Source organism: Tauraco erythrolophus, chromosome 19 (assembly GCF_009769465.1).
Source record: "Tauraco erythrolophus isolate bTauEry1 chromosome 19, bTauEry1.pri, whole genome shotgun sequence".
In the NCBI taxonomy this organism is placed as follows: domain Eukaryota; kingdom Metazoa; phylum Chordata; class Aves; order Musophagiformes; family Musophagidae; genus Tauraco; species Tauraco erythrolophus.
In genome coordinates, this window is record NC_141483.1 from 6,315,594 (window position 1) to 6,334,087 (window position 18,494).

At 43.7% G+C, this 18,494-nt stretch overlaps 1 protein-coding gene across 5 annotated transcripts in view; it reads right to left on the minus strand.

Annotated features, from left to right (window-relative positions):
• CLTCL1 (clathrin heavy chain like 1) overlaps positions 1 to 9,848 on the minus strand; it is a 35,218-nt gene extending 25,370 nt beyond the window's left edge. For all 5 annotated transcript variants that reach the window (XM_086623800.1, XM_086623799.1, XM_086623798.1 and 2 more), the window contains exons 1-2: positions 9,807 to 9,848; positions 1,777 to 1,984 (exon numbers count right to left, since the gene is read on the minus strand). In XM_086623800.1, the coding sequence (XP_086479926.1) occupies positions 1,777 to 1,984; positions 9,807 to 9,848 (250 nt within the window). The remainder of the gene's footprint in view (positions 1 to 1,776; positions 1,985 to 9,806) is intronic.
• Positions 9,849 to 18,494: the final 8,646 nt, after the last annotated feature.

Sequence of the window (18,494 nt, forward strand, 5' to 3'; positions counted from 1 at the left end):
CAACTCCCAATCATGGCACACTGAGACACAATATGCAACAGTTTTGACTACTGAAGTCTCAGTCAATCAGCAGGGAAAGTCTGGAGTAACAGACTGACTTAAACCACATCTTCAGTGCAGGTCACTAGTTCTGCTGGTTATCGTGGATAACAACATATTGCTTAGGTAGCTCTGTTCATCCTCTTTTCTCCCCAGCCCTGTGGTCATTAGATTATTGGTAGAAGAAGAGATCATTAAGTTTGCAATACCTGACAACACAGCTTTGCATGTCAATGTGACATCATTCACTCAACCTGATCTGTTCAGAGGACAAGTTTATTCACTCTGCATGGACAGAACCATACTCCTTTTGAGCAAATTTAACACTGGCAAGAATAACGATATATTCTTCAAAGCTGATGGTAATCTATTTAGTTTTAAAACCGGACGATTTAATTCCCTTTTAAGAGCTAGATGAAGCTCTGCTAGTGTAGATAAGGCACTTTCCTTGCCAATATCGTTTGTTTAAAGGGGTCCAAGATTAAGGACAGTGAACTCTTAAAAGATCTGAAATTATTTTTTCAGTGTTACTTTTACCCACATCCCAGGTAAGGCAGTCCCTTTGCAAGGTGCACAAGCTGAATCTGTGATTCAGCTGAAGTCAAATATTAACACATCAGTTTTCCCCTAATGTCAGTATAAGCCTGAGATCAAAGACAAGAAGTTACAGATTTTGCATCAGTTCTGAGGACAGTGATTTCTTGGACCCCTAAGTAATTTCACCATGATTTTTCACAATAAAAAACACACTTAGGCAGAAATGAATAGCACACAGGACATGCTAGCAGAGGTCTCATAAAAGTACTGTAACTTGGTTTTGTCTATCAACTGTACTTCTGTTACATACACACACACAAACATTAAGAGCACATTTTTTTCCTTTACTTGGTACAGTCGATAGCCAAAGCAGCCAAATGGTTAGCAACAAGCCAATGGAGAATGTTTTCACTACAATACCAGTTGAGGATTAAGATCCTTTACCTGGCTGTGAAGCAAACTGTCAAATGGCTACATTAAAGTTCAGTACTTTTTATGAGATTAGACCGTTCTGTACTACCAAACATGAAACGTCATGACAAAGTTCACTCACCATCTGTTTACATAAGATGCAGGAAGGAAAGTACATGGTCAGTAACAGTTATTGAGATTAAATACCAGAAGTCACTCATTTAAGAAAAGACCTAGAGATGTATTAAATATTATTTCTTTGAGCTCAGAGTGCTACTTAAAGCCAGTATCAACACCACAAGTACTGATCAGCAGAGGTCTTCTATCTGCAAGATCTCAACTGCCAAACTTAGTGTGTTTGTACATTCAGACTTTCCCAGTTACTAGCCATCCTTAGGACAATTTGTTGGCACCTAGTAAGTTCTTCAGAGCTACAAGAAAGGTCCAGGACAGACCAAGGAGTAAGAGTGACTTTACACCCTTATGCATCTCAACAAGTGTCCATTATGTTTATAACACCTGTTTAAAGGGAAAGTATACCATATGTTGACCTGGTCCTCAGCAAGAGTAGAAGGCTGCAGTGCCAAGCCCAAGCATCTCACACCTACTCAGAGGCAAATCATCCAAAGTTTACTGAGAGATCCACTGACAACAACACAGCATGCAAGTTCAGGAAAGAATTCTTATAATATACATTCTTAGACAGTTTACACAAATCTTAAAAGCATACATAATCAGTAAAACAGCTAAGCAGTAGGTTTCATATCATAATAATAAAGCATTACTCACCTTTTAGCGCAATTACTTTGGAGGCTGGATTCATGATGGCACTTTCAGCAGAAATTGGACGTCTGATAGGTGTTGTTGGATCGCTCATGTCAATTATTACTACTTGTGCCTGCTCTCCCACTTTCTCCCTGATGCAGATGAACTTGTCAGATTCCATTGTTAGGGTACTGAATCCAATGTTTGCTGGGTTAATGCCCAAATTTTGGAGCTAAAAAGAGGGAAGAGTGCTTTATTATCCTTCCCACGTCGAAGGTCTAACTCAAACCTCTCTGTCTAAAGTCTCCTTCAGGAGGAAATGCAAGATTGGCATATTTCTGACAAAGGTGTCTACTATGGAACTACAGTTTATCTTCTTTTTACCTATGGAACACAATTCTCAGTATCCGAGTCCTAAAGACATTCCAAAATTGTGTTACTGATGCAAACTAAAAGGAGTTTTAACTTAAGCATTTACTGCTTAACCTGGTTCTAGTAATATGAAAGGCTGTATACTACCAGTAGCATCACTATTCCAGAGTTAGCAATGTTGGTAAATTTAATCATAAATACTTATTAAGTGGTAGAACTATAACATACAGCATCAGAGGGTCTTATGGAAAGGGTTGATTGCCTCAAGTAACCCACTCCTAGCAAGATTATGGAATGAAGTCTATATAGCACGTCTCAAATGGCCTATTTTTCACAACTGAACTTGTTCATCTTGCTTCTTCCCTTTCACTGGTAAGACTTACATTCTAAGAACAATGTGTTACAATAATCAGTCCTTCCATCTTTCCTTGCCGAAGACGTCATGCCATTTGGCTTAACAGCAAAGGCAGCAATTTCACTGAAGGCCCCCTCCAGCCTTACGTCCAACTCTCAAAACATAACTTGTGTTCAACCATATGACAGTAGGGTACAAAGTAGTTACTCTTAAAGTAACTTCAGGTCATTTTGTGCCACTGATTAGACTGCCCTAGAAGATGGCTATTTCTCACTTTCATCCTCTTGTGTTAACTTTGTTTCCATTCACTTCCAATTTCAGGTTAACAGGAGGAGGTGGCACTGAACGAGTATCACTGTTTCAACTGGTCTACAGTAAATCAGATTAACCTATGCAGCACACCCCAGCATGGTATGTGTGCAAGCTGCATTTTACATAACAGTAACTGTGACAAGCCCGAGCACCTGCTTTATGCCCCAGAGCAATGCTTTTCAAGCACAGGAACAGTATCAGCTTCACTGAAGCTTAAGAGATTAACCTATACCACGCTCTTCCACGCACTGCAAGTGAAAGATGACTGCCCTCAAGGAGACAGGATAGAAACTACCATCAGCATCACTGAATAATTAGACTCCTTTCATACATACCATCAGGACCTTCATACAATAGACTAAACCCTTAGGGCAACAAGTCCCACGATGGCATTACAAACACTGTTTTAGTGTGTTTTGGTCTGGCTGATCGTGACTTGTTACAGCTTCCGTAAAGCTACGAAAACATAAACTGGGTATGTAATAGATACCCAGAAGTGCAGTGTGTCAGGCCTGCACCCAAGAATGCCTCAGGAATTGTTTTCCATTCAGCTTACGAAGGAAGAGCTATTCAGCTCAGTAACTGCCAATCTTGACATACTCAAATTTCAGTCATGTAATACAAGCCAAATGTACGCATGTGTAAAAAGACATTTACTCCCTCCTGCAAGTGTGTCTCAGCAAAATCAAGACTCTTTCAGCTTACACCTCACTTTATAAGTAAATACTTCAATACAGGCTAGTAAACTTCAGTAGGTGTCATTTGTTCCAAAAGAGAATCAAAGTTTAGGCACAAGAACATCAGAAGCCACTTGCAACTAGAGTTTTGAAAACAAGTCCACTGGGCATGTGGCTATTACAGGCTTCTGTTGTCAGTACGGAAAGAAGTCTCCATAGCAAGGCAACTCATCTACTTTTCATATGTAACGCAGAAAATCTTAGTACCCAATAAACATGCAAGTTGTACTTGAAGTTTAGCCTTAACCCCAAGGTTATTCACTCCAAAATCTGATTCATGTTGAAGAATAACACTTTGGGTATCTTCACTAAGATAAGTAAGATTTTGTATCAAGTTCTGGTATTAAGATTTCCCATTGTAACTGTTATAAAATCTCGCAAAGCTTTCAGAAAGTGTAATGTTAAATTATGAATGAGTACCACTGCCATCCTCATTAGGGAAGTCACTCACATCTTTTAAAGGCAAAAGATCAGTACTTCCTAAAGGATGGTCACGTGAATACTGCCAGTCTCAGTCAATGACAGTTGACATTTTAGCAGTCTGAAAACACTGAAGACTTTTCCTTTCATTAGGGGAGTAATAAGTATCCTCATCAGATCATACACATTCCTATCACATGGAAGCAGTGTAAGAGGCATATTCCCTATGAGCAGAATCCCTTTACCATCAAATAAAGGGACACTAGCCAGCATTGCTTCTATCCTGGATGGGGCAAATCTGCCAAGACAATCTGGACTATGTTGTGCTAAAGCACCTTCAAGCACAGAATTGGTTGAAGGTAGCAAGCATTTAGCTATATATCTTAAAAGGCCTCATGTGAAAGTGCTACAGGTCATTACTGAAGTTTCTATATATTAACTAGAGATTTCACAGTTTATTTTCACAAAGGAGTGAACATCAGGCCTCTCAATTGCTACTAAATTTTCATTTTTTTTATTATGCTGCTTAGGCAAGCAGTACTCTCTAAATAAGGTTGCCTTTTTCTGAAAAGAAGGATTCAATATTACAAAGTCACTCCAGGGACATTTACTATGGGAATAGTCCCCTTCCATAATTTTACCCTCCACTTTACTTTTGGGTAATCCAGTTGAACCCTACCCAGCACCTCCACGTAGGGTACTGTAAGCCTGAGTGTAGAGGAAAGGATAACATTCTCTTCTACAAGTAACGGCCTAATGCCTCTCCTTCCCTTTCATGCTCTAATGCTCACTATCTACATGTACAGTGTAGAAGTATCTCCACTATCAGCCTGAATTAAATGGATAACAGATTTTTTTGCTTCATAAATATCTAGTATTGTCGCAGGCTAGATCAGATACCAAACTTACTTCAGCATCTTACAGACACTGAGATCTTACTGACATGGTAAAGATTAACCCAAGATGTACTATTTGATTCTTAACCTGAAGATACACAAGTGCTACACTTAGGATGAAATACAACCACTAATCTGAGATTTAGTCTTTCCCAATGTAGTATCATTTGCCAAGAAACAGAGGTGATGTTTTTACACAAGTTCTAATAAATATTGTGCTTACTCACTCACTTTCCTTTCTGTGGAGTGCAGTGATCCAGACTGCGTCAATACAGACGAACTCAGACACTGATACTACCACCAGTCTTCAAACTAAGCCCATTTCTCTAATGGGAAATACTTAAGCCAACTTACTGCCTGTTCAATACTGATACTCCAATACTTGGGACCTACCACCAGTTAAATGCTGGTGTAGAACTCCTCTGTGAATTAAGATCCCTCCAGGGTTCAGAAAACATCCATCTCAGCTTTATGCCACACAGCTCTAGCAGAAATGCTTTTCTGAGGTGATCGACTATTGTTTAAGCCTATTAGAAAAAAGTAAGGCTCTGGAGAGAGGGTATAGGTATCCAAATACTAAAAACTGCCTGCTAAAAGCTCTGTAAATACATATTTTAAGCATAATTCAAACCAAGAATGCAGTAATACAGTTTCTCAGAACTCTTCTACTCATGTGACTACATAAAGTTATAATCACACTCAGTCAGAATCCACAGTTATCATACATTTCCTCAACTGCCTCCCCCTCACCTCACCTCATCTCCTGCTATAGTTCCCATCTTGACAGGTGAGGGGCATCAAAGAGGTATACAAGAGCAAAACCACACAAAACTACTGGCTCACAGGTTTTAGTTGCAGTTACAATTAGACTTTCACCTTAAGTGATAGTTACTCCCTACACAAAAATCTGTTCTTATACGTCTGTGAAGAGGATTACATCATCTACTGAAACACTCTCCCTATGACATGTAGGACACTTCTCAACCCAGTGAGCAAATACGGTCTCTTCAATCCTAAATAGCTGAATCAAGTCATGATATTTAGCCCTACCTTTTGAACACAAGTCCAAAAAGTAATTTACAGCTTGCAAATATCCCAAGTGCTTTTAAGTCCCCATGTCTAGCCAAAGCAAACTCATGCAAGCCATTACACTTCAGCTCAGTCATGCCTATTGCACAACAGATAGTAATTCTTAACAAGAAATCTCAGACTATCCAAATAGAAAGTGGTTTTTGTCCAGAAAAATGACAGAAGTAAATCTACATCCTTTATGTTTAAAATCAGGATACCTCAACCTCTCAGTGCTGCACCGAGATGCATAAAACACATGCATCAAGAGCATGTCATGCACACAAATTTTTTCATGTTAGTTGGCTGTGCCCAAGAGCCTGCTTTAGTTACTCAACAGAAAGCAGAAGCCTGTCTGCAGATCCATGTGCCTGTCCACCTAAGGGATGAAGCCCCCTATCTCCAAACCTGAGAACTTGTATAAGCAACAGCTTTCTCTGCAGGCAAGCAGACATTTTTGCTAGTGAAAACTGAAAAAAGCTCAAAAGGGGACAAAGACAAGTTTTTAAGAGCAAACCAATGACTAAGTAAAGGAAAAGTTTAATTTTAGATCAAGAACACTTTGTACACTGAATTCCAGTAGTATTGCTTCCAGTCTATGTACCAGTATATTTAGCCTTTTACAGCATTTCCACTGTAAACTACAATCCCCTTGGAAGAGTTCAGTCTGGTAAATAATTTAAAATTCATTGCTCCAACAGAAGCACTGGAGTTAAGAACCCGATTAAATCACAGTAGCTTAAGCAGAGTGCACTAGTACTTCACCATGGCAGAGCTGGCAGAGCTTGTGCTACTGCTGCAGCTGGTGAGCCATCAGACAGATAAAAAAAACAAGTCCTCATCTTATCCCCCTCCCCTGCTATGGGATTTAATTATGACATCCTCAGTGGGAAGAACGTTCTTCATGAATTTGTGAAGACTTATAGCTACAAAGTTCACATCTAAAAACAACTGTTGTACTGCATTAAATGGAGCTAAACAAACAGTATGACTTGAGTTCATTCTCAGCTTGACTGCTACATCAAGACCTGGATGTCTGTCTTTTACTGCAGCTATTCTCCATCTTTCAGCTCACATGATCAATCACACAGGACTTGAACGTACAAGCTATAACAACTTCAAATTTAACACGCACTGGGACTGGCAGTCACTCCTGTACAGGCTTGGAGCTACAGTTCAGTCAGAAGGATGATCAACAAAACGAGCTTCACAAGGAATGTAAACAGTCTGCTGATCTCTAGTATTCCTCCAATTCTATGTGGACCAAGATTGCTGTTTCACTTCACACTATCACTTATCCATTTCCAGCTTGAGAGAGTGGGAGAGAAGAGCTCAGTATTTAGCACTGCAACTTATGTTTAGTTTCTCTGGAGAGCACTTTCTGCATACTTCAGTTCTTCCTTTAGTAAAACACATACAACTACCTTGGGAAGACTCTGAACTTAAGTGAAATAATGTTTCATCAGCAACAGGCTGAACTTGGAATTGAGTAATTATAGTGCTAACAGCTATTCTAACTACTTAAAGCCATGTTAATTAAAATGGCTGCAGGTATAAACAGTACACAGATTGACTTAAGGTAGAGAAAGATTTAATACAGGATCACCGCAACAGCACAATCACAAGGAATCGTAACTTTTTTTAATTTAAGCATCATAATGCAGCATAGTAGATCTGTTACACTAACTTTAAATATGACAATTTAACTGTAGCCACTCCAATTTCTTGGAAGTGATGTGGGGAAAAAAAAAGGTTAAGTTGATAAAGCTAAATATGCATGACAGTGAAGCATTATGGAGAGGAGTGAAAGCCTAATCTTTCCGTGAATTTTCTACCAGTCAACAATAAGCACCATGTATAGTTTATTCATAACTCTAGATGCTTACAACACAATATTAAGTTAGAGCTGATAAAACTGTACTGCAGATATTCAGCCAGAGCAAACACTACTAGCTCCCACATTCCTTCCGATTTCTCTCCCCGTTTATCTCATCATGTAGACACAACTGCAGAAGGAGCACTGAGGAGGCTGACTGCATTCCTACTCCTAGCTACTACTAATCTCAGTTTCTCTTTAGTAGAGTACTGTTTTGGAGCTACTCCACTCAGACTGGGGGGGAGCAGGAAAGAGCAAATCCAGAAGGGGAGTCTGGTCCTACATGTTAACAGCAGGGGTCCCAAGGTCTCCCCTGCTCCTCTATGCAATCTCCATGCTGAGGAAGAGTCCCTCAAGCACAGGTTTAGTCCTTTCAATAAGATCAAATTTAAGAGCAAAAGCAGGTGGTAGCAAAAAATAGAATATGACTTCAGTACAAATCCCCTGGGACATTGCTAGCCCCCCCACCCAAACCAGAAGTACCACAACACTAATATTGGCAGTGCGGCAAGACACACAAAACTAGCACCACAGAAACAGTCATTTAATATGCAACACAGCACATTACACCTACATTCTAAGTGTGATCTTCTCTCATCATTGTATCGACCAAACACAGCCAGCAGGATTGGTTACGTTTGCTAGTTTTAAATTTTAAGAACTGTATGCTTCTTCCTAAGGAGAGTTTGACATCAAAAACACCTTGATCCCAAGTTTCTTTCTCAGACAGCTGTACTGTAGCTCTTAGAAATTCATTTTAGGTTACTACAATCACTGCTATACTGGACATTGAGGGGGAAGGAGCAATGTAGCAATTCTTCACTACGTTAATCTCTCTTAACCCATGACAACTCAGTTCCCTTGGGCACAGAGATTAGACGTTTCTGGAGCTCACTAGCCCTACTACTGTTCTTCAGGCTAGAGCTCCTTCTAGAGCGAAGATGACAGTTCTTCCAGTCAAGCAGAAAATCACTTCCCAAAAGGAGCTGGAAGTGGTAATAACCATTTCCCAAGCTGAAATGCTTGAAGTGGCTCAAAGCACACACTGATGGATGATATCCAGTTCATATTTTGAAATGGACGCCTGATTTGACAGAAAGGGGCGGTACAGAGCAGAAGGATGACTTGCCAAGTCCACTTCCTGTTCTCTCATTCATTTAGCGAATTCCTTTAATTCCTGCCTCAAACTGCACGTCGAGAGACTGCTGTTCTCTCACTCCATTTACAACCCTCCCTCCCTCACCACCAGTTCACAAGGAAACAGATAAACCGGTTTGTCTGTGCTGCATCCATTAGTCATGGATCTTTTCCAGTGCTGGCATTACGGTCTTCACAGGCTATTAAGAGCAGAACTAAGTCATTTTTAGGCAGGTTTTTTTTAACATTGTTATGTTTGGAAGGAGGGACGGTGGCTGTGCCGCTTCCAAGCCCAAATGGTTTCTTGCACCTCAGCTCACGAATTTCCTCCCAGCTCGCAGCTGCACAGAGGAGGTTCCCAGGAACCTCCGCGATCCAGAGGCTGATGGTCGCTTAGGTAAGAAGGAAAAGCCTCGACCCCTCCCGCAAGATTAAGGCGCCCACCTAAGCTGAGGCAGGGGAGAACCCGCGGTCCCCGGGGCGAGCAGCCCGGCCCAGCGCCTCCCCCTCCCCGAAGCGGGAGGTCCCTCAGGCGGCGAGTGACTCTGCACAAATCGCGGCCGCTCCGCACGCCGCGGAGGCAGCCCGGGGATGGATGGACGGACGGACGGACGCGGCAGCCCGGGAGCCCGTACCGGGGACGGGCTCGCTCCCGCGGCGCCCAGCGGGACGGCGGCCCCGCACTGAAGGGACGCGCAGGACGGGCCCCCCCAGGCGCAGCGGCCGCGGGAGGCGCCCCCGCAGCACGGCCCCCCCCTCCCTCCCTCCGCGCGCCCCCAGCCCTGCTAGGCCGCAGCCCCCCCTCTCTGCGGGACGGCGTGAGGCAGAGGAAGGGGAGCCCCGTCCCCGCGCCTCGGCCGCCCCCCCCTCCCCCCGCTCACCTGAAAATGCTCCTGGAAGCGAATGGGCAGTATCTGGGCCATGGCTGGGGGCGAGCTCCCCGGGGCAGGGGCGTGGGGCAAGGGCCGGCGGTGGCAGCGAGGCGGGCGCTGCAGCACCCCACACGGCAGCGGGGAGGAGGAGGGGAGGGGGAGGCGGCGCAGGCGTAGTGCCCTCGCTGGGATGGCGCCCCGGCGGGCTCGCCTCCCTTTTCTGCCTCAGCTCGGGGCCGCTCACTCCGGCGCCGGGATCACTCCGCACCTCACCAGCCTGCCAGGGTCTCCTCAAATAGTCCCTCAGCGCGGAGCTTCTTCCCCCACCCCTTCGCCCCCGCCCTCGCCCCCCACCGCCACCTTCTTCCCTCGCCGCCCACGACTCGCGCTGAGCGGCGGGGCTGGCGAGCGGGACCCGAGGGAAGGGGCGGCGCCCCCCGCCCCGGCTGCGGCCGGCGGCGAGGGGTGGGAGGGGAGTCGGGGCCCAGGTATCCTTCCGCAGCGGCCACACGCGCTCACGTGACCCGACCCCCTCCCCAGCTGCCCGCGGCGGCGGGCGGCGGGTGCGGCCCGTCGCGGTGCCCGCCCGCGGTCCGCCTCACACGGAACCCCCTCCACCCGAGAGCCCCCCCGGCGCCGCGGGTCTCCTTCAGCCCTTCCCCGCAGCGGGGACGGCGGTCCGGGGGGCGAGGCTCCCCCAAAGGCCGCGGGGCTCCCGCCGTGCGTGAGGAGAAGGGCCGGGGGCTCCCCGCCGCCCGGCTCTGGCCCCGCCGGGAGCGGCCCCGCTCCTGGTGCCCACCGCCTGCCCAGCACCTGCCGGCGGGGCTGCTTGTGGCAAAGAGCGGCTCTCCTGCTCCTCGGGGCGGACCCCGGCTCGGGGCAGGCGGGTCAGGGGCAGCCCCCGCGCCTCGGCAGCCCCCGGGCGCCCTGAGGGGCTCGGCCGGCGCGGGGCTCTGGCTGGGTCAGTCAGCGCGGCTGCCCTCGGACCGCCGAGAGATCGCGGCGCCGCGTGGGCTTTGCCAGCTACTGCTGTGCCGAGAGGCAGGTGAGGAGTTGTGTGACCGGTTATCGGGTACGTTTGAAAAGCCATCCTGCTGCTCTGCCCCGTTGGATTTCTGAACAGAAATAGGGTTCCTTCCCCGGAGAATTGACATCGTAAATTGGAAAGTTATTGAATAACCAAGAAGTGGAGGGTCCAACAAGCAAGAGGTATATCAACACCTTTTTTTTCTTTTTTTTTACCCTCGCTCCTAGTCAGCCCATTAGCATCAGAGGGAGGAGGTGAAGGTAACATTACTGCTGTTACGTTTCTCCTAAATTACAGTCATCCTCTGAGATGGAAACTGATTGCTGCAGTGTTGCTAGCTCCAGCAGTTTTATCCCAAGCGTTGTGGTGTTCACATTTTCCCGGAAAGCCCAGCTCTGGGGAACGCAAAATTGCTGGAGAATCTCTGATTTAATTTTTCGCTAATGAGTTTCTCATGCTGTGGGCTGCAAAGAAAAGCTGAACAAGGGACCCCTGAAGACTCAAAACCAGAAGGCAGATTGAAACAATTCAAAATATATTACAATTTAAAACCTCATTATTTTCACTTAACCTCCCTCATTTTCAATACATGGAGCTGGGAATTACCAAAACCGGGTTAGGTTTCCAAAGGAATCATAGGCATGGCTCTGCTGAGACACCTTGGTTCCTAATGGTGCAGCTATGGGGTTCCTGCACAGGCTGCAGCTGTGGGGACCCCTTTGTCATGCATGAAAGATCTGAAAGTCTACAGCTGGGCTGAGGAATCTCTGAACAGCCCACTGAATAGGTGGCAGAAGGTGCTGGGACTGAGGTGCTGCTGAAGCCCCATCTCTCAGGAAACCTGGAGTCTGTAGCCCTCCCTTCAGGACTCACGATTTGGGTTAGGCACTAAGATCTGTTCTCTCAAAAGCAAGCAAACATGGAGCTGAAATGGAGACAACTTTTTTCTTTACGTGTTCTCTAAAGGGCTTTGAGTAACATCCACTCTGTAGGTTTGTTTGTAGTAGTTTATTTACGGTGGGTTAGCTATGTCAATTTCTAAACAAGGGCAAGTCAACAGTGCTGCAGAGACAAGACCATCAGTGGGACATCAGGACATGATCACCCACCAGTCCTTTTTCCTACAGTAAACTTGTACTGTGTTTGCCTGTCAGCTGCCCTCCCTCACAATCACTTTATGGATGCTAATTATTTATATCCAAAGCTCCAATTGCGAGCTGTTGCTTTCTAATTTTACAGCTGACTAGCTGTGTTTAAAAAAAGTGAGCCACAGACTTCCGTTGCTGATTCCACAAATGAGTAGAACCTCTTAAGTAATGTACATAGTTATGGTATGTATATTTTTATGTCACATTCATATTTTAAAAAAAATTGTGACAAAGGAAAGAACAAGTTTGTCTTTGAGACTTATTTTTATTAACAAGAATTACAAATGCACCAAAGTCACTGTGTTCTGTGTGCAATCACTCTTAGTAATCTGGTACTAAACTGCTGATGTGTACTAGAGAGATCACTGGCTAAGGAAATCAAGGCTCTTCTACAGTATAATTAAAATTAAAGGTCTATTATATTTCTTCAATCCAGTTTTAATAATACAGTGCTTCATGTCCACTCCCAGCTGGCCAAATCCTGCTAATTACAACATCCCATAATTTCTGTGGTAAAAAAAGCATCTCCCTTTATGTAAAGGTGCTTTGCTGTGCTTTTGTCTGGTGATGTCTTTCTCATTTGTACCTTCCTTATGCTGTTCTGTGTTTAAACATTTGTTCGTTTTAACACCTGGCTTTGTGGATCACAAGGGTTAGATTCTTCGCAAGCTCTGAAGAGCTAGCGGATAGTGTTGGAAATTTTTACACAAATCAAAAAATGGGAAAAGTATTTTGCCATCTTTTCTCCACTTTGCAACTAGCTGAGCTTCCACAGCTAAAGAAACTGACCTCTGTACAGTCAGCTGTGTGCATGGATGTTTTAACCGAGTCTTTCACCTTGTTTTCTATATTTAGTTCAGGATCGCTCAATGGAAAGGCACTACTGGCCTTATTTAAGGTATTTCTCCTACAGTCTGTAGTCTATTAAAAAGAAATGTAAAGGGTCTCAAGTCTCTTAGTCGTTCACTGTGCTGGTACCCCTCTGATTAGCTAAACTGCTACTCTCTTCCTCCTTCGTAAAAGGCACACACAGCACTTAGCAGCTGAGAAGGGTGTAATCCCGAGCAATCCTTTAACAACACAAATGGAAAAGCTCCTGGTAAATGTTTATCTGTTTTTTCAGAGGTTGCTCTCCTCCAGATGTTGTTTTCTGGCTCCTCCTACGGATGGCAGCCTGATGCTCCCTTTCAGTCTTTAGAACAGCCCTGAGAAGAGCTGCACTTTTGCCTTGGAGAGGCTGTTATTTGTATGGAAAAATGTTGTGTGTATTGTGCATGTTCCTAGTGTTGTTCCCGCAGAATCAGCCAAGGAAGTCTCACTGGAAAAGCAATGTGCATTTCTCTTGAGAGTCTTGCTCCACGACATCAGTTCAAATCGCAGTTTAACTACAAAAGTGTACAATTTGCAAATGTTTGGCCACTTCACTGTTTTGATTAAAAGAATAAAATGGCACTAGCACATATTCTGGCCTATATGAGAGAATGTCCACTTGCTGGCAGCAGGAGACTGAACAAGTAAAGCCTCAAGTGACCCGGAGTCCGAGAGCTGGACCTGCAGGTCCTTGTGCCTGACTGCTGGAGAGCTGGTGTGCGTGGCACAGCGTTGGACACAGGGTGTTTGGTCCGCATCTGTTCCCAGCTGTATCCTCACTGGTGCAGTCTGAGCATCAATGTTTTGCCTAACAGATAAATGCAATCTTGGAACGCTGTCTCAGCAGTCGCAGCACGAAGACGTTGTGGTGCGGTAAAGACAGAGCGTCACAACAACTCCAAAAGTTCTGACTCGGTCTCTCAGGGAAAATTGACATTTCATGCATCTCAAGGCCCTCACTGACTGCCCTGTTTGCTTCAGGATCCAGACTGAAATTGTACTTCTTGTTTTTCAAACCACACCCTCACTCCTTGGACTTCTTTCCAGTTTGTCTCCTGGAGACGGTGGATCCCTCCCCTTTCCTCCCGTCTCTTCTCTCTCCTTCCAACAGGCTCCTCACTGCTGAGTCAAGAACTGACTCCTCTCATCGTCTCCCATCCAGAACTGAGTCTTTGTACATGTCCTGCAGTCATTCTCCATTTTAGTTCAAAATTCCATCAAATAATGTTCTTTTCTGTTGGAATTCAATGCTCCTTTTCCCATCTGTTCTTATTGAACGCATAACTCTGGGTCACGCAAAGCACGCTGAGGCTCTGGATGAGTTTCTTCTGTGGTTTTTGTAAGTTATTGCGCAAGCTCCTGAGAGCAGACTGGTAAAAAATGTAATGTTTTTGAAGAAATGATTCTAAATGTAAAGATTTTGTTGCAGAGTTGTATAATATGTAACTGTTCAATGTTTAAATTCCCGCTCGTTCTTTCTCTGGCAGGAGAAGGTCATTGTACACACTTAGCATTTAAAGGAAATCCTTTGTTATGGTGGATTTAACTCCTGACATGTTCTTGATAAAGGTCACTTTATGAATTTAGTTTGGCATGTGAAGCCCCATCCTGTATTCCCTGTGCATGGAAAGCTCTGCTGGAGATGATAGATTCTGATGGCATTTAATGTCAAAATGAACAGAAGTGTCTAGAGGCAGTAGCAGCGCAGGCTGGAGGTCTTCAGATCCCCTGCAGAGCTAATGCCATAAGGATACATAATTTACTTGTAACTTGCAAACAATATGCCTGTCTTTCCTCCCAGAAGCATTTCCATTTCAAGAAGCCGTTTCTGTCTGTGTGCAGTGCACCGACACTCGTGCTCTCTGTGCATTCGTACAGTCGTTTGGTTCTTCTCTGGACACTTGTGGTCTCGAGGGTTTGCAGCACAGATGCTGAATTACTCGCACAGCAATGTACGAGCTGAAATAGCAACTCCTCCAGCCTGGCCTTGTAAAAACAGAGGTCTGCTGGTCAGTGACGCAAAGCAGAACAAAGGGCACGGGAGTCAACGTCTGTCGTCAAAATCATGACGGATGGGTCAGGACTGCTTGCTACATCAACCTTTTTAGAAGCTGAATTCCCCCAGAGTGTTTTCTCTGGCAATTCATCCATCAAGTGGATGGAGGGTGAACGTGTTCTTTGAAAATATAAAAAGAAATGAGGTAGCTAATGTAAATCAAGTGTGCATCTATTGCTAATTTCACTAGTTCTGGAGTGACAGAGACCTAGCTTTGTAACATAAATACATCAAGTAAAATCTTGGTCTAAATGGTCTGAGTGGTTAAATGCCATTTAGGATAATAACTAGTAAATGTGCATAAATAGGATACAAGAATAAAAGGCTAGAAAGGACCTGGAGGCGTCTCCTGGTTATTACCTCTGTCCTACGACAAGACTGAATGAGCCAATGCTTTCTAATTGCAGATTAATAGGGTGATCTGGGAAATGTGGAATATATTGACTGTTGACTCTTAGGGCCCTTTAGCTATTTCCTTTGAAATAGACCCTTGACAGAGAAACCTTAGTGTTCATTTACTTAACATTGTTATATTGTCCAGGAAATAAGGCCAAGAAAAGCAGAGACCCCATTACATTTTAGAGTATAGTAGTAAACCATGCAGATGGTAAACAGACTTTTAATTTTTTATAGGGCCCTTACAATACATTTCCCCTTCTCTTAATCCTGGAAAGCAGCACTCTCTAAATTCATAAGCTATGAATTCCTGCCATCTCCAGAAGGAAACAAGTCTTTTATGACTATGCTTTCTCTGTTTGCCTGTTTCCTTTTCCCCACTGTAGTAAGTTTTCAGACAATTGGCCAAATTCAGCCATATGTGATGGAGAGGAACAAGCTCAAAGACGCCAGATTTCTGCACATTTCATTAAAACAGGCAGCCAGAGAGTGGAGAGAGAGACTTTTATTTCGAAGGAATGGCTGAAGTGGGAGTTTACTGGCAAATCTATGAAACAGTGAACCCAAATATGGAAAAAAATTTGACCAAGGTCTGCACCTTCTTCAGTTATTTTACTGTTTAGGAAATATTTTTATTCCCTTATGTCCAAATTCCTGCTTTTGTATGGATCTGTACCTTTATCTGCATTAACTTTAAAGACAGGTTCAGAAATTCCCTACTGAAAACACCATTATTTCCTGAACTATGTTCTCCCCTTCAAAACCAGGTTTTTATTAGACCATGTAATGGAATTCTGCGTGACACAAAGGCCTTGGCTTTTTTCTGTCAGCTTGTAGGATTTCAGGAAGCTAAAGGTAAAAGTCACCCTAATTTTCTTACTCTTGGCTTTCTCTGTCTTGAATTGTTTGTGGAACAGGTTTTAATGGAAGTTCTCTGCATTTCATTGTTCTTAATGACACATATTACCTGAATGTAACAGACTGGCTTTTCTGGAACTTCAGTCTTAACTAGAATTTTCAAGACACAAACACAACACAAAGACATTTCCCAGAGAGGTTCAACAACCACGTATGCTTGCTTTTAGATTTTTGAGAAAATAACAAGCAAGATGGCCGAGCTGGAGTAAAATGTAGGTAAGTACAGACTCAGTTGCTCAAGGTTGTCCTAATGAAACGTCTAAATTACCTTAAAAAAAATTCCTACCAGTACTAGCAGAAGCAATATATAAATACTTTTGCTACTCTGTCACTAGAAGGAATTTAGATGACACAATGATTAAGACAGCTGTGCCCCGTTATGCCAGTGCTTTCAGTGTAACTGATACTACTTGTATGAGGGATGCTAAATAAAGGGAGAAAGCCTCTGGTGCAGAGGCAGCCTTAACAAGCACCAGAGGGAATTTACAATCCTATCTTTTTAGAGTATAGTTAATCTTTTTAGAAATAGAAAGGTCTTCCTGAATTTAAAGAGCGTTTGGTACTTCCTGCTTTTCCAAAGGTCTGAGAGGTGCTCTGCAACACAAAAAAAAGACATCAATTTTTGGCAAACTGTGCTGTTCCAGATATGCAAAGTATCTTTAACAAATGCAAAAATAAAAGGGGGAAGCATACAAAGTGCTAGTTAAACCATTTATGTAGCATTTTGTGGTCATACTTCTTTGCAGATTTTTGGTCCCCTGCATGGAAAGAATGTGATCTAATGAAGTATTAATTTCAAAAAGAATGTGTGGAGGTCCAGTTATGCAGTAGCTTTTAGCTGACTCCCTCTTTCTACACCACGCAGTATTACGTCCAGGAAGCAAAGGAATGATTTCTAGTCCCAGTCTCAGAGTTCTCCCCTTCCGTCCTGGCTCTCCGCAAGTCATTTGCTCAGACTCAACTAGACCATGGCGTGGACATGTTTAAAATTCTGGATCAAGTAGAGCTCTGTAGCCAGAGCACATCAGAAGTGAGTCATCTTTGTGTGTTTCTATCCATTTTCATTTCATGAAGATTGAAACGTAACTGCATAATAAGCAGCTCTTCTTTTGTTTCTTTGGTTATGCAGGAAGAAGATAACTAAAGAATTGAAAGAAACAAGTTTAGTGTTAAGAAATAACCATTTTTTTGGGCCCTCCCAAAGATCCTTAAATATCTGCATGTTTCTCTTCTAGCTCAGAATGTGACTGAGACGGCACATGATGTGTTGCCTGATGTAAGAACTGTGCTCAGTTAATGCATATTGCCAAGTTTGTTCTGCAAACAGGAGCCTGATTGGCTCTGTCTGGGCTGTGACTGATCATACTCATTCATTCTTGTCATAAACGATGCAGTTGCATTTGGTGGCGATACCAAGATTCTGGTCAGCGATGGGCACGGTCCCTCTGGTTAGCCAGGCTTCCCGATTCGTGTCACTGCTGTGTCACCTCCTCAGCTGTTGGGTTACGGCGCAACAAGGCAGCGTTTCTTATACTGCTTATCTCAGATATCACTTCCTCTCTGTTCGTCTCCATTCATAGTTACATATGACATGCAGGATTATTTTCAGTTATATTTGGCTTGCATGTAATCCAACTTTCCAGCCCCTCTCGGTATTGTGTAAATACAACAGCAGGGAGAAGCAGCCTTTTGTCCCCTTTGCCAGGAGGATATGCTGAACATCAACATGGACATGTTCCTGAAGACCAAACTGTTTTCTGGAAGTCTGCTCACAGATTTTATAATCCATCTGTTTTCTGTAGAATGCAGTTATTTAAAGCCACAAAGTTCACTTCAGAGACACTGTACAGTAGCTGCTGTTTATGTTGATATTTCTGATGAGGCTCAATATTGTCTATATGCCATTATTTCTCAACACTGCCTTTAATTGCCTCTACCAAAGTTACATATTATCCCTCCCGGCTGTTCACACACAGATTTTTTTTTGTTACTTGGCAATCTTCCAGTCACTCCAACTACAGACATAGGTACTAAAACAGCAGAGTGGTTGATAAGAGTCAAAATAAAACTGCATCAGGTTATACTACATGGCCTACAGATGACTCAATAATTAACAGGGCATTCGAGAACGTCATGAGAAGTTCTCTTCCTTTCCTTAAGACTGTTCATTTTAAGGATTTGGGCAGGAACACAACAAGGTTTTAGAGGCTTAACAAATCTCTCTCCAAATGTTATCCAATATATTATTTATCACTACTCCAAGGAAGGGTAAGCCAGAATTA